At 45.0% G+C, this 27,005-nt stretch overlaps 1 protein-coding gene across 5 annotated transcripts in view; it reads right to left on the bottom strand.

Moving 5' to 3' along the window:
• apbb1 (amyloid beta (A4) precursor protein-binding, family B, member 1 (Fe65)) overlaps positions 1–27,005 on the bottom strand; it is a 149,147-nt gene that overhangs the window by 55,055 nt on the left and 67,087 nt on the right. For 3 of the 5 annotated variants that reach the window (XM_060826401.1, XM_060826398.1, XM_060826400.1), the window contains exons 3-7: positions 15,714–15,922; positions 14,978–15,034; positions 6,440–6,525; positions 1,699–1,756; positions 212–358 (exon numbers count right to left, since the gene is read on the bottom strand). In XM_060826401.1, the coding sequence (XP_060682384.1) occupies positions 212–358; positions 1,699–1,756; positions 6,440–6,525; positions 14,978–15,034; positions 15,714–15,922 (557 nt within the window). The remainder of the gene's footprint in view (positions 1–211; positions 359–1,698; positions 1,757–6,439; positions 6,526–14,977; positions 15,035–15,713; positions 15,923–27,005) is intronic. The other 2 variants (XM_060826399.1, XM_060826402.1) reach the window with 1 other exon arrangement.

The raw sequence follows: 27,005 nt of genomic DNA, 5'->3' as shown, positions 1-27,005 counted from the left end.
ATTGAATGGCAGAGCATATTCAATGGGTAGGATAACCTACTTCTCTCCTAGTCCTATGACCTTGTTTTTAAACTGTGCTCCGATTTTAGTTCAATTTCTGACAACAGGTAAAGTGCTGAAATGCGACTACCAGGCTTTCTTAGGTTAAGGGTCAGGGTCAGGGTGAGGGTGAGGGTCATGTTCAGCTGCCCAGGTGAGAGTTTCTACCTACCTCCCCCCAGGTGCCCGCAGCATCACGCAGGTTGTTCTTGTGGTAGGACAGCTGTCGTATACAGTTGTTGACGGCAATGCTGCTCTTTCCTGGAGCAAGGTCCTCCTCCAACATCTCCACCCAACCAAGGGAGCGGACGGAAAAACACTGCAGAAACCAAAGCCACAGTCATTCCTGCACATTCATTACAACATCAAGAATCAGCAGAATAGAGGCTGTGGATGGGAAAGGACTCGTGCTGGAGAATGGAACTTGTGAGAAGGGTTGGGAGTTAGTGGTCAACAGCTTTTGGAAAATGGAGGTTGACAATGCTGGAGGATGGAACAGGAGTCACACCACAATTCCATAAAACTCATTTTAGCATTCCCCTGGGTACCCGCCTTCAGTTCTTGACAGCGCCTCTCAGAACAAAGATAAGAGCCTTGGAGGAGTGCAGCACAGATCCAGTGGCCTGATACCAGGATTAAGAGGCAGACTGTAGATAGATCTGCAGTGCCCACAACAGACAGACATTAATTGACAGTTAGTGAAGCAAGAGGACGTTAGGTTACAGCTCAGTCCACAATGGAGAAGGAGCGAGAGGCTGAATCACCTTTTGAAAATGACAGATTGGAAGAACTTATCCTGTATTCTGTCTTTTGCAACACACCAGCAAAATCCAAGTGATCACTGGCTCACAATGTGCAACAAAGTGGGAATTTCTTTGAGCAGAAGGGAGAGAAAATAGGAACTTGTTAAATTGAGGCACTAAGCAGTAACCCTCTTTGGACAGGGCAGGGAGATGCAGTCTCAGATCAGAAGTTTTATTCTGCGTCTAACCACATGATCTACCTGCCCATAGAAGATTTACTGAAGACAGTGTAGAGGTAGCTTCACGCTGTGTCTAACTCCATGCCGTCCCTGTCCTGGGAGTGTTTGATGGGGAACAGTGTACAGGTAGTTTTACTCTGAATCTAGACACATACTGTCACTGTCCTGGGTGTGTTTGATGGGGACAGTGTAGAGGCAACATTACCTTCAGTTTACTTCAAAGGAATAAAGAGAGCTTTATGTTCTATGTAAGAGTATAGGGAGCTTTCACTTCAGGATAAATGATACTCTATCTCACCTTAGGTTGTCCCTCAACATGGAATGTTTAATAGAGACAGTGTCAAGGGAGCTTTAATTTCAGTTTGACTCTCTACCTAACCCCATGCTATTATGAAGAGGGGTCACTGGACCTGAAACATGAACTCTGATTTCTCTCCACACAAGCTGCCAGATCTCCTGACAGTTGCAGCAATTTCTGTTTTTCTATCCCCATACTATATTTGTCCTGGGAGTGTTTAATTGTGACAGTTTAGAAGTACCTTTACTTTCTGTTTAAAAGTGTGGAGAGAGCTTTAATTTCAGTTTAAAACAGTGGAGGAAGTTTTATTCTGTATCTATTATTAGCCTGAGGTTCTAGATTACTATTCCAGCAACACTGCCACTACACCACCACTCACCTTTGACTCATCATCAGTATTTAGGATATTTTTGTAATTATCCTCTTCCGTTTGACCTCTGAGGGAAAGAAATAACAACGTTAAAATGGGATTTATTAATTTGTCAAAACTTTGTTAAATAATGTCGGCGCAACATCGAGGGCCAAAGGGCCAGTTCTGCGCTGTATTGTTCTATGTTCTAAGAAACAGCAAAGTTGGATCGGTTGGGACTTTTTTCATTGGAGTGTACAAGACTCAGGGGTGACCTAATAGAGGTCCACAAAATCATGAGACACATTGATAAGGTAGATAGCCAACAGCTTTTCCACATGGTAGGGGAGTCTAAATCTTGAGGGCATAGGTTTAAGGTGAGAGGGGGAGATACAAAAGAGTCCAGAGGGACAACTTTTGTCACACAGAGTGTGGTGAGTGTCTATAACAGGACGGCCAGAGGGAGTAGTGGAAGCAAACACAATTTTGTCATTTAGACAGGTACATGAATGGGATAGATATGGAGGGAGATGGATAAATGCAAGCAAATGGGACTAGTTTCAATTGCGATAACTGAGCAGCATGGGCAAGTTAGACCGAAGGGCCTGTTTCCATGCTGAAGACTTCTATACCTCTATGACTCTAACTGGGGGAGAGCCAGGGGAAGGGAAGTAGGCAGATAAGGACGTCATCACTGAGTGCTTGGGATTACACAATGGGAATGCACAAAGTCAACAGGAATTAATGAAAGAGGAATCATATTTGACAAACCTGCTGACGTTTTTTGAAGATGTAATGGTAGAATAGATAGGGGAAAGCCAGTGGATACAATATAGTTGCATTTTCAGAAAGCTTTTGACAAAGCCCTGTACAAGAGGTTATTGTGCAAAATTAAAGCACATGGGATTGGTGTTAATATAGATGCAGGGAGTGAAAACTGGTTAACAGACAGGAAACAAACAGTAGGAATAACAGGATATGTTTCAGAGTGCAAGGTGGTGACAAGTAAGGTAACACATGAAGGGTCCCAGCTATTCACAATATAGATCAACAATTTGGATGAGGGAACCAAATACTGTGTTTCCAAGTTTGCTGAAAACACAAAACTAGTTGGCAGAGAATGATGAAGAGAATTTAAAGAAGCTTCAATGCAATTTAGATCATCGAGTAGGAAAATACATGGCATGTGCAGAATAATGTGGATAAGCACAAAGTTGTCCACTTTGATAGAAAAAAAAGAACATCAGAGTATCATTTAAATGGTGGTAGGTTGAGAAATACTGATATAGAGAGAGCCCTGGCTCTCCTTGCCCAGTCACTGAAAGCAAGTGCAGATGCAGCAAGCAGTCAGGAAGGTAAATGTATGGGGACCTACATTATAGTTTGAGTACACAGGAGATTGAGAGTAGTGAGGTCATAAATAAGATTTCACGGTCGCAAGATGGCACCGGCAAGTAAGAAGTTGGTTTGAAGTGTGTCTACTTCGACGCCAGGAACATGGTGAACAAGGTGGGTGAACCTGCAGCATGTACTGGTACCTGGAATTTAGATGTTGTGGCCATTTGGAGATATGGGTAGTGCAGGGACAGGAATGGTTATTGCAGGTTCCAGGATTTAGATGTTTCAGTAAGAACAGAGAAAATGGTAAAAGAAAACCGGTACGGGGTGGCATTGTGAGTCAAGGACAGTACTATGGTTGCTGAAAGGACGCTTGAGGACTCGTCTTGAGGACTATGGGCTAAGGTACAAAACAGGAAAGGGGAGGTTACCCGGTGGGGAGTTTTCTATAGGCCTCTGAATAGTTTCAGCGATGTAGAGGGAAGGATAGCAAAGATGATCCTCAATAGGAGCAAGAGTGATAGGGCAATTGTTATAGAGGACTTTAACTTTCCAAATATTGACTGGGAATACTATAGTTCAAGTACTTTAGATGGGTCAGTTTTTGTCCAGTGTGTGCAGGAGGGTTTCTTGACAGTATGTAGCCAGGCCAACAAGGGGCAAGGCCACATTAGATTTGGTACAGGGTAATAAACCTGGAGGTGTTACATTTGGAGGCAGGTGAGCACTTTGGTGATAGTGACCACAATTCAGTTATGTTTAGTGATGGTAAAGGATAGGTATATACCGCAGGGCAAGAGCAATTACAATGCAATTAGACAGGATTCAGGATGCATAGGATGGGGATGTAAACTGCAGGGGATGGGCACGATTGAAACATGAAGTTTATTCAAGGAAAAGTTACTCCGGGTCTTTGATAAGTATGCACTGGTCAGGCAGGGAGGAAGTTGTAGAGTGTGGGAGTCATGGTTTACTCAGGAAGTTGAATCTCTTGTCAAGAGGAAGGTGGAAGCTTATGTTAGGATGAGATGTGATGGCTCAGTTAAGGAGCTTGAGAGTTACAAGTTAGCCAGGAAAGACCTAAAGAGAGAGGGAACATGAGAAGTTGTTGGCGGATAGGATCAAGAAAAACCTTGAGGCTTTCTATAGATATATCAGGATTTTAAAAATGTCTAGAATAAGATTTGGACCAATCAAGGGAAGTAGTGGGGAGTTGTGTGTGTAGCTTAGATCAGAGTGGTGTTGGAAAAGCACAGCAGGTCAGGCAGCATCCGAGGAGCAGGAAAATCAACGTTTCAGGCAAAATCCCTTCATGAGGAAGTTGTGTGTGGAGTCAGAGGAGATGGGGAAGTGCTAAATAAATACTTTTCATCAGTATTCACACTAGAAAAAGACAATGCTGTTGAGAATACTGAGATACACGCTAATGGACTATATGGGATAAGGTTCACAAAGAAGTGTTAGCAATTCTGGAAAGTGTTAAATTAGATAAGTTCCCTGGGCCGGACGGGATTTATCCTAGGATTCTCTGGAAAGCCAGGAAGGAGACTGCCAAGCTTTTGGCTTTGATCTTTATGTCGTCATTGTCTACAGGAATAGTGCCAGAAGACTGGAGGATAGCAAATGTTGTTCCCTTGTTCAAGAAGGGGAGTCGAGACAAACCTGGTAATTATAGACCAGTGAGCCTTACTTTGGTTGTGGGTAAAGGGTTGGAAAAGGTTATGAGAGACAGAATGTTTAATCATCTAGAAAGGAATAAGTTGTTTAGGGATAGTGAGCACAGTTTTGTAAAGGGTAGATTGTGCCTCACAAACTACTGAGATCTTTGAGAAGGTGACCAAACAGGTGGTTGAGGGTAAAGCAGTTGATGTGGTGTATATAGATTTCAGTAAGGCGCATAATAAGATTCCCCACAGTAGGCTATTGCACAAAATACAGAAGCATGGGATTGAGGGTGATTTAGTGTTTGGAACAGAAATAGGCTAGCTGAAAGAAGACAGAGGGTAGTGGCTGATGGAAAATATTCATCTTGGAGTTCAGTTACTAGTGGTGTACCGCAAGGATCCGTTTCTCGTCCACTGCTGTTTGACATTTTTATAAACGACCTGGAAGAGGGTATAGAAGGATGGGTTAGTAAATTTGAGGATGACACCAAGGTTGGTAGAGTTGTGGAATGTGATGAAGGATATCGTAGGTTACAGACAGACATAGTTAAGCTGCAGAGCTGGGCTGAGAGGTTGCGAATGGAGGTTAATGCGGAAAAGTGACAGCTGATTCACTTTGGAAGGAGTAACAGGAATGCAGAGTACTAGGCTAATGGTAAGATTCTTGGCAGTGTAGATGAGCAGAAGGATCTCGGTGTCCAGGTACACAGATCCTTGAAAGTTGCCACCCATGTTGATAGGGTTGTTAAGGCGGCATACGGTGTGTTAGCTTTTATTGATAGAGGGATTGAGTTTCGGAACCATGAGGTTATGCTGCAGCTGTACAAAACTCTAGTGCGGCCGCACTTGGAGTATTACGTACAGTTCTGGTCGCTGCATTATAGAAAGAAAATGGAAGCTTTGGAAAGGGTTCAGAGGAGATTTACTAGGATGTTGCCTGGTATGGAGGGAAGGTCTCACAAGGAAAGGCTGAGGGACTTGAGGCTGTTTTTGTTAGAGAGGAGGAGGTTGAGAGGTGACTTAATAGAGACACAAGATAATCAGAGGGTTAGATAGGGTGGACAGTGAGAACCTTTTTCCTCAGATGATGATTACTAACATGAGGGGACATAGCTTTAAATTGAGGGATGACAGATGTAGGGCAGATGTCAGAGGTAGTTTCTTTACTCAGACAGTAGTAGGGGCATGGAATATACTGCCTGCAACAGTAGTAGACTCGTCAACTTTAAGGGCATTTAAATGGTCATTGTATAGGCACGTAGATGAGAATGAAATAACGTAGATGGGTTTCAGATTGGATTCACTGGTAGGCACAACATTGAGGGCTGAAGTGTCTGTACTGCACTGTAATGTTCTACGTTCTGTGCATATTGGCTGTCATTGCAAAAGAGCTCGAGTACATAAGGAAGAAAGTCTTACTGCAGCAGGCCTTGGTGTGACCCCACTTGGACTCTGAGCAGGGGGTGCAAAGGACTTGGTAATGGGCTGGGCAAGGAGATGCAGTCCATGTTACAAGCTTGGCACAGAGGGCTTGGTTATGTGCCAGGCATGGGAGTAAAGGGCACGGTTACAGGCTGAGCAAGGAAACAAGGATAAGGTTTCAAGCTAGGGAGATGGGTTGGGGGGGGGGGGGGGGGGGGGGGGGGTGGGCGGGAGAGAACATGGTTACAAGGTGGTGTTTGAGATGTACAGACTCAATCTACTTCTCTGCTGTCTGTCTCAACTCCTTCTGCTAAGGAGAATTTTATGAAGAGCCAGTGTTCACTCACCCCAGATTCAAAGATGCGTATCTTAGTGTAGCCCCCTCAAATTCTTTCAGACTTGTATCTGAGGTCTCAGTTGTGGTTTGGATCTCCTGGTGAGATATGAAGTCTGGTTGGTTAGAAATTCACAAACACCTTCAACAGGACAGATAAAAACAAGCCTAACATAGACACACACAAAACCCCTCCCTCACTATCCTTATCCCTGTAATCATGACATTATCCCTTCCTGTTTCCCCTCCTAACCTTAACCCCTCCCCTTTCCCACAACCCTAAACAATGGCTCTTCCACCAATCCCTACTCCGTGCCACTTTCCCTCTCAAACTCTACCCCTCCCAAACCGAAGGTTATGCCCCTTTCTCTAACCCTGCTCCACACACCCAACCACTCTCCCTTTTCCTCAAACCCAAAGTCTCCCAATATCAGTCAAACCGTTTATACTTGCTCAAACCCACCAACCCTAGTCCCATCCCAAAATACCAATCCCTCCACAAAATCCCATACCCTCTCCACACAACAAAATCCCATCCATTCCTCTCCATATTTCAAAATTCCAACTCTTCTCCCCATCCCTTCTCTCATTTTCGAGATAACCCTCAGCTTCTCTCCCTCAATGAACAGAACTATGCACAGTTAAACAGAAATGTAGAAAGTAGGAACAGGAGTAGGCCATTCAGCTCTTTGAGCCTATTCTTTCTTAATCATCCAACTCTATCTCCCACTTCCGCTGTCCAATCCCGTACCCTTTGATCTATTTAACGCCAAGTACTATATCCAACTCCTTCTTGAAATCAAACAATGTTTAAGCCTCAAGTGCACTCTGTGGCAGTACGTTCCACAGGCTCACCACTCCGGATGTGACAGCACTGGAGGGGGTGCATAGCGGATCCATCAGGATGTTGCCTGGGATGCAGCAGTTTAGTGATGGATAGAGGCTGGATAGGGGGCGGGATGGTGACTTGGGGCAGTATGGTGGCTCAGTGGTTAGCACTGCTGCCTCACAGCACCAGGGACTTGGGCTCAATTCCAACCTTGGGCAACTGTCTGCATGGGGTTTGCACATTCTCCCCGTGTCTATGTAGGTTTCCTCTGGGTGCTCTGGTTTCCTCCCATGATCCAAAGATGTGCAGATTAGGTGAATTGGCCATGCTTAATTCCCCATTGTGTTCAGGGATGTGTAGGTTAGGTGTTTTGTCAGCAGTAAATATAGGGTAGGGGAATGAGTTTGGGTGGATTACTGTTTGGAGGGTTGATGTGCACTTGTTGGGCCAAAGGGTCTGTTTCCACACTGCAAGGAATCTATGACGATGATTCTATGAAGTTCGACTGGTTTTCTATGGAGCAGAGAAGGTTGAGGGGGTAACTGATTGAAGTGCTTAGGTTTATGAGGGACATGGTCAGAGCAAATAGAAAGCAGTTGTTTTCCTTAGTCATAGGATCAAAGCAAGGCAGCACACTTTTAGTGAAGAAGGGCTCGTGCCCGAAACGTCGATTCTCCTGCTGTTTGGATGCTGCCTGACCTGCCGTGCTTTTCCAGCAACACATTTTTCAGCTCAGATCTCCAGCATCTGCAGTCCTCACTTTCTCCTAGCACACTTTTAGTGTAAAAGAATGGAGATTTAGGGAGAATCTGAGGAAAGCATTTTTTCATCTAGTGGGTGGTAGGGGTGCGGAATGCCCTGCCTGGAAGGGTAGCTAAGTCACCTTAGCTTATCCCAGATCTAACCTTCCAACTCGGCACCGCCCTCTTGAATTGTCCTACCTGCCCATCATCTTTCCCACCTATCCACTCCAGCCTCCTCTCCAACCTAACACCATCACCCCCAGCTCCATCGACCTATCGCATTCCCAGCTACCTTCCCCTCCAGCCTCAACCCCCTCCCCTTCATCCCTCAGCCCCTTGACCATCCCCTCATTCCTGATGAAGATCTTATGCTCGAAACATCAATTCCCCTGCTCCTTGGATGCTGCCTGACCAGCTGGGCTTTTTAAGCACCACACTTTGAGGGTAGCTAAGGCAGGAAACCTCACTACCTTTATAAGTTCTTTGACAAGCACATGAAGTGCTTTAATATTCAAGGCAATATGCCTCATGCAGGAAAGTGGATCTAGTGTTGGCAATAGTGCAATATTAGGGGTACAGACTTGATTCAAGAAGTTTCTCCTCACTTTAGTCCTAAATGGCTTACCCTGTATGCTTTGATTCCCCCACCATCAGGAGCATCCTTCCAGCATCTACCTTATTTAGTCCTGCCATAATTTCAGAGGTTTCTATGAAATCCCCCCTCAGTCTTCTGAACTCCAGCAAATATAACCCTGATTCAGCCACTCCTCATACATTAGTCCTGCCATCCCAGAAATCAACCTCTCTCTCAATGTCGGCAAAAGTAAAGAACTGATAACTGACTTCACAAAAACAAGAGGAGAACACACCCCAATCTACACGAAGAGATCGGAGGTCGAGAGGATAGACAGCGTCAAGTTCCGAAGAATGACAATAACCGACAACCTGTCGTGGACTTCCTGACGTAAATGCGATGGCCGAAAAGGCACTACAACACATCATCTTCCTCAGGCAGCTAAGGACATTCACACACCCATAAGGCCCTCACCAACTTTTACAGGTGCACGATAGAAAACATACTGCTCAGGTGCAATAACAGCCTGGTGCAGCAACTACTCTGCCCAGGGCCATGAGAAACCACAGAAGGTGGTGTGCACAGCCCTGAACATCACAGAAGCCAACCTACTGTCCATGGACTCTATTTACATGGCTTGTTGCTGTGGAAAAGGCTGCCATCAACAAAGACCCATCGCACTCCAGCAATGCTCTCTATAACCTCTTCCATCAGGTAGAAGCTTGAACACACGCACCAGCTAGTTCAGGAACACCTTCTTCCTGGCCATTATTAAACTGATGATTGGACTGTCTAATTTCAAATAATGCTGACCTTGTTAGTGTTCTTGCTGAGTGCACGATCTATGTGACATAACCTGTATGCCTCTACGCTGTTTTTCACCCTATAATCTGTACGTCCTTACTTGCTATGATCCGTCTGTATTGCTCATATACAAAGCTTTTCACTGTGCTTATATATACACACGACAATAAATAAGTTAAATCAAATAACCCGAGTCTCCTTGAAGATTCACCCCTCTCAGTTTACAGGTATTCAGATAATAATGTGCCTTCCTGTTTCTGCACCAAAAGTGAATAACCTCACAGTACCTGCCATGCACTGGTCCACTCAGCCTGTCCAAATGACACAAGAACATCTCTGCATCCTCCTCACAGCTCACCTTCCCACCCAGATTTGTGTCATCTGCAAATTTGAGATTACATTTAGTTTCTTTATCCCCATTAATACATTGTGAATAGTTGGGGGTCCAAGCACTGATCCTTGTGGTACCCCACTAGTCACTGCCTGCCATTTGGAAAAAGACCCCCTGTTTATTCCTACTCTTTGTTTCTTTCTGCCAGCCAGTTCTCTATCCATCTCAATGCACGACCATCAATCCTACGTAATTTAATTTTAAATTCTAATCTCCTCTGCAAGATTTTGTCAAAAACCTTCTTAAAGTCCAAATAAACCACATTCACAGAACCTCCCCACCCATTAACTCTACTAGTTACATTCCTGAACAATTCTGTTAGATTTGTCAAGCGTGATTTCCATTTTGTAAATCCATGCTGACTCTGTCCAATCCTGCCACAGTTTTCCAAGTGTTCTGCTATTAAATCTTTGACAATGAACTTTAGCATCTCCCCCAATACCAATGTCAGACTCACTGGTCTATAGTTCTGCTTTCCCTTTACCTCCCTACTTCATAGTCTTTAGAATCTTGGATGATGATTCACAACGCGTCCACTATTTCTCAGGTCACTTCCTTAAATACTCATTATCCTTCTTCATGGACACAGAACCAAAGTTTGCATTGAGGTGGTCAGCTATTTCTTTGCTCCCCATTATAATTTTTCTGTTTCCGACTGTAACAGACCTTTAACAGACTGTAACTGACTGTCACGACTCTTTTCCTCTTCATATATCTATGGAAACCGTTACAATCAGTTTTTATGTCCCCCACAAGCTTATTCTCAAACATTATTTACCCTTATTTTTCTTGCCGTTGGACATGGTTTTTCCTTGGACCTAATACTCTCTCTAATTTCCACGTGAGCCATAGTGAGGCCAACGTCCCTGTTTTACTTTGCACCAAGCAGGAATGAGTAATTGTTGCAGGTCCCCATGCGCTCTCTGAATGTTTCCTATTGTCTTTTCCCCATCTCTTAAAATAATGCCCTGCAATCTATCAAAGCCAACTCGTGCCTCACACCATCATAGTTTCCTCAGTTTAGACTCAGGGTCCCAGTCTCAGAATCAGCTGTTTCACTCTCCATCTCAACAAGGAGTTCTATCAGATTCTGGCTGTCAGCTCCAAGGGGCCTCACACAGCTAGACTGACAATTATTAGTTTCTCATTTCACATTCAACGGGCTAGGATGGCCTGTTGTCTGGTTCCCAATGTAACAGTCCAGAAAACCATCCTATATACACTTTAGGAATTCCCCCTCCGAGGTACTGTTCCTAATTCGATTTGTCCAATTTATCGACATCTGTTATTACAGACATTTCTTTAAAGTATGCATCCCTAATTTCCTGTTCAATGTTGTTCCTAATATCTCCCCTACAAGAACAACAAAATTAATCGAAGACCATAATTTATAGCAGCAGAAAATAGGCCATTCAGCCCACTGAGTCAGCACTGCCGTTCTATCATGTCTGATAAGTTTCTCAATTCCATTCACCAGCTTTCTCCCCATAACCTTTGGTACCCTTGATGCTCCAATCTTTATCTCAGTCTTAAATATACTCAATGATCTGACCTCCACAGCCTTATGTGACAACGAATTCCATAGGTCCCCCACTCTCTGGCTGAAGAAGTTTCTCATCTTTATTCTAAAAGGTCTTTCTTTTACTCTCAGGCTGTGCCCTTGGATACTCGTCTCTCTTACCAATGGAAACATTTTCCAACAACTACTCTGTCCAGCTCAGTCAGTATTCTGTATGTTTCACTTAGATCCTTCCTCAACCTTCTAAACTTCAGCAAGTACACACCCAGAGTCATCAAACGTTCCTCATATGTTAAGCTTTTCATTCCTGGGACCATTCTCGTGAATCTCCACTGAACACGCTCCAGGGCCTAAAACTGCACCCAATACTCCAAATCTGATCTGACTAGAGCATTCTAGAGCCACAGAAGTACATTCTTGCTTTTATATTTGTCATTTCAAAATAAATGCCATAATTGCATTTGCCTTCCTAACTATTGACTCAACTTGCATGTTTGCCTTTAGAGAAGTCTGGACTAGAACTCCCAAGTCTCTTTGCACTTCAAACTTCGGAATGTTCGCCCCATTTAGAAAATAGTCCATGCCTCTATTCTTCTGACCAAAGTGCATGACCTCACACTTTCCCATGCTGTACTCCATCTGCCACTTCTTTGCCCATTCTCCTAACCTGTCCATATCCTCCTGCAGCCTCCCCACCTCCTCAATGCTACCTGCCCCTCTACTGATCTTTGTATCATCTGCAAACGTAGCCAGACTGTCTTCAGTTCCTTCATCTGGATCGTTAATGTATCAAGTGAAAAGTTGTGGCCGCAACACTGAGCCTTGTGGAACACCACTTGTCACCGGCTGCCATCCTGAGAAGGATCCTTTTGTCCCCACTCTCTGCCAGACAGCCAAGCTTCTATCCATGCTAACACCTTGCCTCTGACACCATGGGCCCTTATCTTACTCAGTAGCCTCCTGTGTGGCACCTTGTTAAAGGTCTTCTTAAAGTCCAGGTAGATAACATCCATTGGCACTCCTTGGTCTAACCTGCTCATTACCTCCTCAAAGAATTGTCAGGCATGCCCCACCACCCACCCCCACCTTGATGAAACAATGCTGACTCTGCCCTGACAATTCCAAGTATCCAGAGATCTCGTCCAAAACCAGATCAGAAAGTTTTCTAAACTGCAAGAACAATGATCTGTCTACCTCTTTGTAGCAAAGTAACTCAAACTGAAACAAACTAAGAACTGTGGATGTTGGAAAGCTGAAACAAAAACAGAAATTACTGGAAAAACTCAGCAGTGTGACAGCATTTGTGGACAGAAAGCAGAGTTAATGTTTTGGGTCTAGTGATCCTCTTTCAGAAGAAGTTTATCTAGCAATTTCTGTTTTTGTAACTCAAGCTAAAGGAAGTCAGTTATTCTGTTCCACCCTTTGCTGTTAGCTGTTGCCTCTCACCAGTGACTGTGAAAGTGAACAATTAATGTGTAAAACCTCTGTGTCTTTGGCAAAGAACTGACAACCTGGAAGGTGGGACTTCAGAGAATAGCAAGTCACGGGAAGAGAAGGAAACATCTCATCGAAGCCTGTATACTGGTGTACTGAACAGTGTGTCCCAGTACTTTTTCTCGTCCACTCATAATATCAACAATTTTATTTAAATCTTTCTGTGTATATAGAGATTTTAGATGGGGTTAGACATTTAAGTATTAGAGTTATATGATGCTCTTTCACTTGTGGTCAGAATTAATCAATTTGAAATAAATATAGTTTCTTAATAAGTGCAGAAATCTGGTCAGTGTTTGCTGTTAACCTGAGTCCATCATACTGGTAAATCGAGAAGTGTGCATACTTTGATTAAACCATTAATTTTTGTGGATCAGTGCAGCTTGAGATTAAGCACACTTCCCCCCTGCAGTGGGCGCAACACCCTTCACTAATATGGTCAAAAATCAGATTATTTGGTTACCATCAAATGGCTATTTGCAAGATCTTGTCATGTTTTAATTCTAATATCAGAACAGGGATGATGCCCCAAAGTGAAGTTGGAACATTCTTTGGTACAACTCAAGTTTGAAAAAGCTCTATATCACAGATTAATTAAGGCTCAGAAAGTGGCCACTTGGCCTATTGTGTCTGCATCAACTCTGAGTGAGCACTACAACTTAATGCCATTCTTCTGCTCTTTCCCTACAACCTTAAATATTAGGTATATTTAAATAGTCATCCAACAAACTCTTGACTGCCTCAAATGAACCTGCTTCTACGAGACTTCCTTGCAGTGTGATCCAGGCTTTATCAATATATGTAAGGGTGACTCGGTGGTTAGCACTGCCGCCTCACAGCGCTAGGGACTCGGGGTTTGATTCCAGCCTTGTTTGACTGGAGTTTGAACCTTCTTTCCGTGTCTGTGTGGGTTTCCTCCAAGTGCTGCCGGTTCCTTCCACAGTCCAAAGACATGCTGGTTAGGTGGACTGGCCATACAAAATTGCTCTGTAGTGTCCAGAGGATGTGCACACTAGGTGATTTAACCATGGGAAATGCAAGGGATTAGATCTGGGTGGGATGCTCTGCAGAAAGTCGGTACAGATTCAATGGGCCAAATGGCCTCTTTCTTACTGTAAGGATTCTATGCTGTTCAGTGGGTTTTATTTGGTCAGAACTTATTTGAGATTCTAAATACCTATGGATGATTTCACCCCATGAAACAATATGTTCTTGATCCTAGAAGTGGGCCCTCAGCACCAGTCAGTGTCCATACTCCTGGTCCCACCTCCCATGGAGAAACATGAGAATAGTGTGTGCGCGCACGTGCATGTTGCAGCTGTACAGGGCATTGGTCAGGCCACTGTTGGAATATTGCGTGCAATTATGCTTTCCTTAGATTACTTACAGATTAGATTACTTAGTGTGGAAACAGGCCCTTCGGCCCAACAAGTCCACACCGACCTGCCGAAGCGCAACCCACCCAGACCCCTACATTTACCCCTTTACCTAACACTACAGACAATTTAGCATGGCCAATTCACCTGACCCGCACATCTTTGGACTGTGGGAGGAAACCGGAGCACCCGGAGGAAACCCACGCAGACACGGGGAGAATGTGCAAACTCCACACAGTCAGTCGCCTGAGTCGGGAACTGAACCCGGGTCTCTGGCGCTGTGAGGCAGCAGTGCTAACCACTGTGCCACCGTGCCGCCCATAATCTTATCTGAAGGATCTGGTGAAACTTGAAAGAGTTCAGAAAAGATTTACAAGGATGTTGCCAGGGTTGGAGGATTTGAGCTACAGGGAGTGGTTGAATAGGCTAGGGTTGTTTTCCCTGGAGCGCCGGAGGCTGAGAGGTGACCTTATAGAGGTTTATAAAATCGTGAGGGGCATGGGTAGGATAAATAGACAGTCTACAATTGTAACATTTAAAACACATCTGGATGGGTATATGAATAGGGTGGGTTTGGAGGGATATGGGCCGGGTGCTGGCATGTGGGACTAGATTGGGTTGGGAAATCTGGTCGACATGGATGGGTTGGACCGAAGGGTTGGTTTCCATGTTGTACATCTCTATGACTCTATGACCACTGCCACATGTCAGGCATGATCTGCTGTCCAATTGGTTCCTATTGCATCTCTATTGCAGGCATCACTCTCTTCCTTAAATTTATTTTTATCAAACTATACACAACTAAATAAACAGGAACTTGCCTTCCATATGTCGACTCCATCATACTTCTCACCCACAGTTAAACCAGTCCAAGTCAGCTGGAACAAAGTTCCAAACGGCAAATGGAGTGACAACAAAAATATTGAGGAATGATCAACATCAAAAGGAAGGGTAACCGAGCAAACACAGACATGTGGGGAGAATGTGGAGACAGACAGGACAAAAATAAAAGTTATTCAGCCAGCAATTTCTTCGAATCTATCTTCTATTATCCCTAATTCACCAAGGTTCACTAGATTGGTCTCTGAGGTGAGAAGGTTGCCCATGACAAGAGGATGAGTAAACTGGCCCACACTAGCTGCAATTTAGCACAATGAAAAGCAATTTCTCTGAAATGGACAGATTTTGAATAGAGACTGATAAGGTTATTTGCCTGGGCTGGGAATCTAGAACCCAGAGGCAGAGTTTCAGGATAAGGAGCGAATTGTTTAAGATTGAGATGAGGACAAATATTTTCACTCAAAGGAGAACGAATCTTTGGAATTCTCTGTCCCAGTCAGTTGGGAAAGCAGAGCGCACACACTTGTACTGAATGGTCTCCCCCTGTTCCTAATTTCTTACGGTACACTCTACCCACCTTTACCCCTATTAGCTTCAATATTTTTGAAGCCTCAGTTTTATCCTTCATTCAATACTGGACGTTCTGGGGTCCCTCTCGTCCAAGTTGAACAATCACTGCCCCTGCTAGTCATCAAGTTTACAACTTGCTGCATTTACCTGTGGATCCTCCAAGGGAGTTGTACACTGTGACATGGCAGAAGGTTTCCGAGATCCTGATTCCTGGTCACAGGCAGGAGGTGGTGGTTCCCACTGAGTTGTTCCTGTGGGAATGTGCCAGTAATATGTCCCCGAGGTGTCTCGTACTCGCATCCAGCCAGAGGGCAGGTCTGCATCTGTCTCAAATGAATTCCGATTCCAGATAGGATCTGAATCATAAATATTAATACCTCATTAATAATTAAACACCAGTGAAAACAGAAGATCTCGTGTAGAGAGAAACAGAGTCAACATTTCAAGTCAATGACCTGCCTTCAAGACAAGAGGGAGAGATGAGGATAACCTTGCATTTTTAAACATAGAGTTGTCATCTGGAACACAGTCTGAAAGAGAGGTGGAAACTTTCCAATAACATGTGCTTCAATTTTACGTATTATTTTCTTATGTGGGATCTTACCGAAAGTACAAGTAAGCCCCATCTCTGGCTCCCCTCCAATTCCACTTGGTACATCCACAAAAGACTCCAGATTTGTCAAGCATGACTTCCCTTTCGTAAATCTATGCTGACTTTGTTCAATTCTCTCATTATTTTCCAAGGACTCTGCTATTAAAGTGTTATAATGGAATCTAGCATTTTGCCCACTACCAACTTCAGGCTAACGTGTCTATAATTCCTGCTTTTTTAAAAAACTTTTGTTTTAAATAGAAGCAGAGGATCAGGAGGAGGCCATTCAGCCCCTCGAGCCCGTTCCACCTTTCAATGAGATCATGGCTGATCTGAGGTCTAACTCCAAAAACCTGCCTTTCACACTTATCCCTTAATTACATTTGGTTAACAAAATTTACCTATCTCAGATTTAAAATTAATGACTATTCTGACATAAACTGCTGTTTGTGGAAGAGTGTTTCAAACAACTACTACTGTTTGTGTGTAGAAGTGCTTCCTAACATCTCTCCTGAACTGTCTGGCCCCAATTTTCAGACTCTGCTCTTTAATTCTAGACTCTCCAACAAAGGAAATACTTTGTTTACCCTGCTTTTTCCTGTTACTTTCTTGAAGGATTTGACCAGACAACTCTTAACCCTCAATTCTAGAGAAAACAAGTTAAATTTTTACAACACAAGAATTTTTTTATAAAGTGATTCCACACCCACAATATTTTGGTTGACTCTTAGCTGCTCTCTGAAATGCTCCGGCATGCCACTCAGTTCAAGGGGTGAAAAAGTCCCCATGAATGCTGGAACAGGCTCGAAGGGCTGAATGGCCTACTCCAGTTCTTATGTTCCTATTTTAAAAAGGAGATAAAGATAAAGCAAGTATTATAGGGTAGTTAGCTTGACATTATAAAACTTTGACAGCAGAGCACTTGTAGGCCAATGAGAGGATCAGACAGAGTCGGCATGGAGATGAAATCCCGCCTTCACTTTGCGAATAGCCTCCATTGTGCCGTATGGCACTAGCACCATGCTGAACGGGATAGACTTTGAACTGATCCAGCAACTCAAACCTGGGCATCCATGAGGCACTGTGGGCCATCAACAGCAACAGAATTGCACTCCAGCACAATCTAACCTCATGGTCCGGCATATCCCCCACTCAACCATTAACAACAAGCCAGGGGATCAACCTTGGTTCAATGGAGATCATGCCAGGAGATCAGGTGTCAACCTGGTGAAGCTACCAAACAGGACTACTTGCATGCCAAACAGCAAAAGAAGCAAGTGGTGGACAGAGCTAAGCAAACCCACAACCAATGGATCAGATCTAAGCTCGGCAGTCCTGCCACATCCAGTTGTGAATGGTGGTGGACAATTAAACAGCTCACTGGAAGCGGAGGCTCCATAAATACCCCCATCCTTGATGATAGAAGAGCTCAGCATATCAGTGCAAAAGATAAGGCTGAAGCTTTCACAATAACCTTCAGCCAGAAGTGTCAAGTGGATGTTCGATTGCAGCCTCCTCTAGTGGTCCCCAGCATTACAGTTACCAGTCTTCAGCCAATTCGATTCACTCCACATGATATCAAGAAACATTTGGAGCACTGGAAATTGCGAAGGGGCCCTGACAACAGTCCAGCAATAGTACTGAAGACTTGTGCTCCAGAATTTGCCGCTTCCCTAGTCAAGCTCTTCCAGTACAGTTACAATCCTGGTACTTCATTGACAATGTGGAAAACTGTCCAAACATAGTACACATAGAACAGTACAGCACAGGGCCTTCAACCCTCAACTGTGCCAACCTTTTAACCTACTTGGAGATCAGACTAACCCACATACCCTTCAGTGTATTATCATCCATGCGTCTATCCAAGAGTCGCTGAAATGTCCCTAATGTACCTGACTCTACTGCCACTGCTGGCAGTGCATTCCACACATCCAACACTGTCTTTGTAAAGAACTGACCTCTGACATTTCCCCTAAACCTTTCTCCAATCACCTTGAAATTCTGTATCCGGACAGCCAGATTTCCTTGTATCCCATGCCTCCTTACTTTCTGAATAAGCCTACCATGAGGAACCTTGTCAAATGCCTTGCTAAAATCCACGTACACCACATCCACTGCTCTACCTTCATCAACATATTTTGTCACATCCTCAAAGAATTCAATAAGGTTTCTGAGGCATGACTTGCCCTTCACAAAGCCATGCTGCCTGTCTCTAATTAAACTATGGTTTTCCAAGTAATAATAAATCCCAACTCTCAGAATCCACTCCAACACTTTGCCCACCACTGACATAAGATCTGTAATTCCCAGGATTATCCTTATTCACTTTCTTGAAGAAAGGAATAATATTTGCCACCCTCCAATCATCTGGCACTACTCCAATGGACAGTGAGGGTGCCAAGGTCATCAAAGCTGCAGCAACCTCTTCCCTCGCTTCTTGCAGTAACCTTGGGTATATCCTCTCTGGTCCAGGGGATTTACCTACCCTTATGCTTTTCAAAAGTTTCAGCACATCCTCCTTCCTACAATTTGTTCTAACACATCAGTCTGTTTCTCACTGTCCTCAGAAATATCAAGGTCCCTCTCACTAGTGAATACTGAAGCAAAGTATTCATTAAGGACCTCCCCTACTTCCTCTGACTCCAGTCACAAGTTCACTCCACTATCCCTGATCAGCCCTACCCTCACTCTAGCCATCCTCTTGTTCATCACAAGTGTAGAACACCTTATGGGTTTTCTTTGAGCCTACCAGCTAAAGCTTTTCCACGCTCCCTCCTCACTCTCCCAAGTCCATTTTTCATATCCTTCCTGGCTGCCTTGTAACCCTCTGATGCCCTCTCTGATCCTTGCCTCCTCAACCTTAAGTAAGCTTCCTTTTTCCTCTTATTGAGATGTTCCACATCCCTTGTCACCCAAGGTTCCTTCACCCTACCATCCCTTCTTTGTCTCAGTGGGACAAACCTGTCCAGCGCTATCAGTAACTGCTTCCTAAACAACCTCCACATTTCTGTCATGCATTTCCCCGAGAACATTGGTTCCCAATTTAGGTGTTCCAGTTCCTACCTAATAGCATTGTAATACTCCTCCCCCAATTAAATACTTTCCCATACCGTCTGCTCCAATCCATCTCCAACAGTATAGTAAAGGTCAGGGAGTTGTGATCTCTATCAGCGAAATGTTTTCCCACCAAGAGATCGGACACCTGGTGTGGTTCGTTGCCAAGCACCAAATCCAATATGGCCTCTCCTCTAGTCATCTTATCTACATATTGCGTCAGAAACCCTTCCTGGGCACACCTGTCAAAAACTGCTTCATCCAAACAATTTGAATTAAGGAGGTTGCAATCAACATTAGGGAAGTTAAAGTTACCCATGACAATAACCCTGTTACTTCTGCACCTTTCCAAAATCTGCCTCCCAATCTGCTCTCCCATGTCTCTGTTGCTTTTTTTTGGGGGGGTGGGGAGGTGCTGTAAAAAACTCCCAATGAACTAACTGCTCCTTTCCTGTTTCTGACATCCACCCATACTGACGCTGTAGATAAACACTCCCTGTCAACCTCCATGTCTGCAGCTGTGACACTAGCCCTGATTAGTAATGTCACTCCCCACCTCTTTAACCTCTCCAACCACACGCACACCCCTGCCTGTGGCAAGGCCTAAACAACATAACAGGATACAAAATGAAGCAGAGCAAGATAGCAGACAAAAACACATCCTTCCTTGATGTGTTCAGTGCTTTCAATGTTCAGTTTGAGCATAATGCCAGTGGCACGGTAACGCCCGCCCGACAACCCCGGATGCACCTGCTCCCTCTGTAACGCTGCAGATGTCACAACAGTCTTCCCGAGAGTCAACTCAAGGCAAGTGACAGGCCCAGATGGAGTCCCTGGCTTAGATCCTGTGCAGACCAGATGGCGGAGATATTCACTGACATCTTCAACGTCTCCCTCCTACAAGCCAATCCCCAGCTGCTTTAAGAAGACCACCATCACCCCAGCACAAAAGAAAGAACATACAATGTAACGTAATGACTACTGCCCAGTGGCTCTAACCTCCATAATCATGAAGTGCTTCGAGAGGCTGGTCATGGCCCACATCAACTCTAGTCTCCATGCCTACCCCAATTCCCTACAATTTGCCTACCAATGTAACAGGTCCAGAGGGGACACCATTTCCCGAGGCAGACCCTAATTCCTGGAACATCTGGTCAACAAGGACACCTACGTCAGACCCCTACTGATCGATGGCCTCCTTCTTTAGAGACCGCAGTTTCCCTTCCCACGTGGTTGAAGATGCCCTCCAACGCATCTCATCCACATCCCGCACCTCTGCCCTCAGACCCCACCTCTCCAACCATAACAAGGACAGAACCCCCGGTACTCACCTTCCACCCTACCAACTTTCACATATATCACATCATCTGACAACATTTCCGCCACCTCCAAACGAACCACACCACCAGGGATATATTTCCCTCCCCACTGCTTTCTGCAAAGACCGTTCCTTTCATGATTACCTGGTCAGGTCCATGGCCCCCAACAACCCACCCTCCCTTCCTGGCCCCTTCCCCTGCCACCACAGGAATTGCAAAACCTGCACCCACACCTCCTCCCTCACCACCATCCAAGGCCCCAACGGAGCCTTCCACATCTAAAGTTTTACCTGCACATCCACCAATATCATTTATTATATCCGTTACTCCCGATGCGGTCTCCTCTACATTGGGGAGACTGGACGCCTCCTAGCAGAGCGCTTTAGGGAACATCTCCGGGACACCCGCACCAATCAACCACACCGCCCTGTGGCCCAACATTTCAACTCCCCCTCCCACTCTGCTGAGGACATGCAGCTCCTGGGCCTCCTCCACTGCTGCCCCCTCACCACCTGACACCTGGAGGAAGAACACCTCATCTTCCGTCTAGGAACACTTCAACCCCAGAGCATCAATGTGGACTTCAACAGTTTCCTCATTTCCCCTTCCCCCACCTCACCCCAGCTCCAACCTTCCAGCTCAGCACTGTCCTCATGACCTATCCTATTTGCCTATCTTCCTTTCCACTTCACCCTCCTCTCTGACCTATCACCTTCATCCCCATCACCTCCTTCACCCATTGTACTTTTTGCTACCTTCCCCACCCCCACCACCCCCCTTTCACAGCCCCCTCCTGTACTCCCTGTGCTGCCAAATTCCAAAAGAACGCTATCTACAAGTTTGTTCAATGACACCAAATGGTAGGATGGATATCAAACTACGCTGAGTCAGAGTACAGAAAGGAGATAGAGGGCTTGGTGAGGTGGTGCAATGAGAACATCGACAAAACTAAAGAACTGATCGTTAACTTCAGGAAGAAAGGAGGACACACCCCCATCTACATCAACGGAGCTGAGGTAGACAGGCGCGAATGCCTCACGTGCCTAGCAGTGACGATAACTGACGATCTGTCCTGGCCTTCCCATGTATAGCTGACAGTCAAGAAGGCACAACACCACCTCATTTTCTTCAGGCAGCTCAGGAAATTCAGCATGTCCATCAGGACCCTCACCAACTTTTACAGAGGCACCATTAGAGCACACTGCCTGGGTGGATAATGGCCTGGTGTGGCAACTGCTCCACCCAGGACTGAGAGAAACTACAGAAGGTTGTGCGCACAGCTCAGACCATCACAGAAGCCAACCTTCCATCCATTGACTCCAGTTGCACATCTTGTTGCCACGGAAAGGCTGCCAACATCATCAAAGACCCCTCCCACTCGGTAATGATCTCCTACACCTCTTCCGTTAGGTAGAATATCCAGAAGCATGCAACAGACACCAGCAGGTTCAGGAACAGTTCCTTCCCTGCTGTTATTAGACCGATCAATGGGCTCTCTAACTTCAAAAAATGTTGATCTTGCTTTGCACACTTGCTGTGCAGCTGTAATGGGAATGCCTTGCTTTAAGCACCCTATGATTTGCCTATACTGCTCACAATACTTTTCACTGCACTCAGGTCCATGTGACAACAATACATCAAATCAGATCAAAATACAAGAAGCTTACCACCATCCAGGACAAAGCAGCCTACTCAGGAATAGCAGTGTGTACTATCCACAAGACGCACTGCAGAAATTCACTAAAGATCCATAGATAGTACCTTGCTAACCCATGACTTCTTCCATTGAGATGGACAAGGGGAGCAGACACATCCCGCAGGCTTCCCTCCAAGCCACTCACCATCCTGACTTGGAAAAATATCGCTGTTCTTTCACTGTCACTGGGTCAAAGCCTGGAATTCCCTCCCGAAGGTCATTGTAGGTCAACCCACAGCACATGAACTTCAACGGCTCAAGTAGGCAGCTCACCCTGCCTTCTCAAGGAGCAACTAGGGACAGGCAATAAATGCTGGACCCAGCCAGCGATGTTCACAGCCCATGTGTGAATAAAGAAAGGGATGAGCAATAAATGTTGGCCTTGCCAGCAAACTCACATCCAATAAAAGATTAAAAACTGTTAGCGACAGTAAATAACTGTCAGCTTTGCCACACATACCCATCTCCCTGAATAGAGAGCTGATAAAACCTCATAGGTGTGATGATGCGGGCCCGGGCGGAGACCCCGGCGCGGGGCGGGCCCGGGCGGAGACCCCGGCGCGGGGCGGGCCCGGGCGGAGACCCCGGCGCGGGGCGGGCCCGGGCGGAGACCCCGGCGCGGGGCGGGCCCGGGCGGAGACCCCGGCGCGGGGCGGGCCCGGGCGGAGACCCCGGCGCGGGGCGGGCCCGGGCGGAGACAGGTTTGGACATCACGTTTGGATCAGCTCAGGCTTGGAGGGCTGAAGGCCTGTACCTGGGCTGTAAATTTTCTTTGTGCTTTGTGTTTTTGATACAAGCACTTAATAGAAAATGCCATTGGAACAGATAGATGTTTGACAAGTGGCACACGTATGATGGGTTGAAGAGTTTTTTAACTCCATGATTCCATCAGAGTGGAGACCTGATAAGAGCAAAGCATAGGTCGCACTCCAATGAACACAAATCTGGGCTGGAACTCCAAAAACACAAAGCCTGTCGATTCTCTTTCCTTCCCATTTGATTGCTGATATTTTCAGCATCCATTTTCCCACTGGAGGCGAGAAGTCACAGAAATTTAATCAACGCATTCAAGACATCATGGAACAGATATCAAAGTCCCCGGGGTAAAACCAGTGCCCAAATTCAGAGAATCTGTGGGGATTAATGCCCTGTAGATGCCTTTGACAGAAACTCAGAGCACAATAAATTCACCTTCCACTAAATGGGAAAAAGCTACTTCTCAGAAATAACGTACAAAAATCTGCAGCAGGGGAATAGCCTACGTCTGCACCCTGCCCCCGCATTCTTAGTTTTAAACTGGATGCTCACATACAGACATCTAAATTGCTAGTTACTAAAAAAAGTACAAGAACGAATACCAAGCTGCAACATTACCACAATCCAGGCTGCAATCATGTGAACTATAGTCAGCATTTGTGGCATTGGGCTTGGAAATGACATCACCCAGAGCTGCAGCAGACCCAACATCAAGAGTTAGGGGAACCCTTTCCACACAGTAACCCAACAGACTGTCACAACTCCCAACCATCCACACTGCCTTCCTGCAGGGCCAAACCATCTTCTCTCATTGGACAATGGTACAGACTGCGACTGCAATTAAGCCCTTTATCCATGAAGCCATCATCCCATTGGTGGTGGTAAGCTGTCTTGAGTGCAGGCAGGTGGCTTGCTTCCATCTCAGAGTATAACTAACACTGAACTACCCTGCTGTAGGTCTGAACTCTCACCTAAGACAACACATTCCTTCCAATATAAACTCTCATTTTCCTAGCTACCCTCAGCTTTGAGGAAGGGTCACTTGACCCAAAACATTAACTCTGATTTCTCTCCACAGATGCTGCCAGATCTTTTCCAGCAAGGTCTGTTCCTGTTTTTATATTCTTTTCCAAATTGGATATCAGTGCATCAAATGGACTTGTGTAACTATTTCATGGCTGCCATTGCTGAGATTATTATATTTTAATTCCAGATTCATTCAATTAATTGAACTTAAACTCCCCAGTTTCAGGATTTGAGCTTCACAGTATTAGTCCAATAAACTACTCAACCGAAAATAACATGACTGGACCATGGCAGCTACTATCTACGTACAAACACACGAGGGCCAGATGCACTGAAAACTGTACAACAGTCTTAGCGGAATTGACAGGGCAGATGCGGAAAAGTTGTTTCCCCTTTTTGGGAGAGTCTAGGACAAAATAAGGAGTCACTCATCGAAGACAGAGATGAGGAAGAATCTCTTCTCTCAGAGAATCGTTACCGCAGAGGGAAGTTGAACTGGGTTATTAAGTATATTCAAAACTCATTTAGACAAATGTTTAATTAGTAAGGGATTTAGGGAAGGCTGGAAGATGGATGATCATATTCACGACTGATTTTATTGAATGGTGAAACAAGCTTGATGGGCTGAATGGCCTGTCCGTACCTACATCTTAAGGTTACAGCAACTGAAAACTGTACAGGTACAAACACTGTAGGACAATTTGCACCAAAAACTGTACAGATAGAAATACTCCAGGGTCGCAGGCATACAAATTATACAGGCACAAACATGCTAGGGTCATAGCACTAAAGCCTGCATTGGTACAATCACACTTAGACCATTTACACTGAAAACTGTCAAGGAACAAACATGTCAGGAACACATTCAGATAATTATAGAGCAAAAGAATTCAGCCAAAACCACTTTTGCATAAAGCAGCAATGAGGTCTAGACACAAGTGGTCCTAGTGAGATCAAATGAATTTCAGGGAGTACATTTGAGGAGCAGAGAAAGGAGTATGTGCCTTATTTCAATTCTCAAATCCATTTACATTCCTCTACTCTAATTCTTTAATACCCCTGCCCAACCAGATATACCCACCTCAATCTTGGAAGTTCCAACTGACCCTAAGTGTCACTAAATGAGAAAAAAAACTACAGATGCTAGAAACCAGAAACAGCTGTAAAAGCTCAGCAGGTCTGGCAGCATCTGTGGAGAGGAATCAGAGTTAACGTTTCAGGTCCAGTGACCATTCTTCAGAATCTTTAGTCCTGAAGGTCACTGGACCCAAACCATTAACTCTGCTTTCTCTCCACAGATGCTGCCAGACCCGCTGAGATTTTCCAGCAATTTCTGTTTTTGACTCTGAAATACAACTAAATGACTTAACCCATTAAATTCCTTAATCATCAGAAACACCTTGATTAGATCACCCCTTAAAGAAAAAAAGCCAAGCCTGTGCAACTTCACCATTCAATCTTTTAAATGCTGATTGTATCCAGATGAATCTCTGCTGCACTCTTTCATAGTCAATCATTCTTTGCAAGATTTGGTGTCTAAACTGAGCTTTGGGATTGGATTGCTTAGCTGGCTAGGTGGTGAAGGGCTTGTGCCCGAAACGTCAATTTTCCTGCTCCTTGGATGCTGCCTGACCTGCTGTGCTTTTCTACCACCACTCTAATTTAGACTCTGGTTTCCAGCATCTGCAGTCCTTGTTTTTACCTGGCTGGTTTGTGATGCAGAGTAATACCAACAGCGAGAGTTCAATTCCTGTACCAGCTTAGGTTACTGTGACAGACTCTCCTTCTCAACCTCTCCTCCGGCCTGAGACAGGGACTCTCAGGTTAAACCACTATCAGTGTCTTCTTTCTGAAGAGACAGCTGCCCAACGGTCCAGTGGGACTATGGCGACTTCATCTTTTGAACTGAGCACATTTATTTTACATGGGGTCTCAGCTAAGCTATATACAACTGAAGCATCATATCCATTGCCTTGCATTCCAGCCCCTTGAAGTAAAGGCCAACATCCCATTTGCTTTCCTGATTATATTTCATAACTGCTTGCTAGTTCATGGTGATGTATCGAACATATATAGAACATAAAAAAGTACAGCACAGAACAGGCCCTTTGGTCCACTATGTTGTGCCGTGGATTATTCCTAATGTAAAATCAAATAACCTAACCTACGCACCCCACAATTCACTGCTATCCAAGTTCATGTCTAGCAATCACTTAAATGTCATCTACTGACTCTGCTTCCACCACCACCACTGGTAACACATTCCATGCATTCACAACTCTTTGCATAAGGAAACTTCCACTGACGTCTCCTCTATATTATCCTCCTGTTATCTTGAAACTATGAACCCTCATGCCAGTCAATCCTGCCCTGGCTATTGAATCTACCCATGCCTCTCAAATCTACCCATGCTTCTCATTATCTTGTACACCTCGAACAGGTCTCCTCTCTTCCTCCTCCTCTCCAGAGAGAAAAGTCCAAGTTTAGTCAACCTCTCTTCATAAGGCAAGCCCTCCAGTCCAGGCAGCATCCTGGTAAACCTTCTTTGCACTCTCTCCAAAGCCTCTGTATCTTTCCTATATTAGGGAGACCAGAACTGGACACAATATTCCAAGTGTGGTCACACCAGGGACTTGTAGAGCTGCAGCAAAACCTCGAGGCTCTTAAACTCGATCCCGTTGTTAATGAAAGCCAAAATACCATAAGTTTTCTGAATAACCCTATCCAGTTGGGTGGCAACTTTGAGGGGTCTATGTACTTACACATCCAGATCCCTCTGTTCCTCCACACTGCCAAGAATCCTGTCTTTAATCCTATATTCAGCATTCAAGTTCGACCTTCCAAAATGCATCGCTTCACATTTATCCAGATTGAACTCCATCTGCCATTTCTCAGCCCAGCTCTGCATCCTGTCTATGTCGCGCTGCAGCCTGCAGTAGCCCTCGATACTATCAACAGCACCTCCAATTTTTGTGTCATCCCCAAATTTACTAACC

The sequence above is a fragment of the Hemiscyllium ocellatum genome, chromosome 6 (genome assembly GCF_020745735.1).
Source record: "Hemiscyllium ocellatum isolate sHemOce1 chromosome 6, sHemOce1.pat.X.cur, whole genome shotgun sequence".
Taxonomy (NCBI): domain Eukaryota; kingdom Metazoa; phylum Chordata; class Chondrichthyes; order Orectolobiformes; family Hemiscylliidae; genus Hemiscyllium; species Hemiscyllium ocellatum.
Note: the sequence above shows the minus strand (reverse complement) of the source record. Positions and strands in the feature narration are given on the sequence as shown.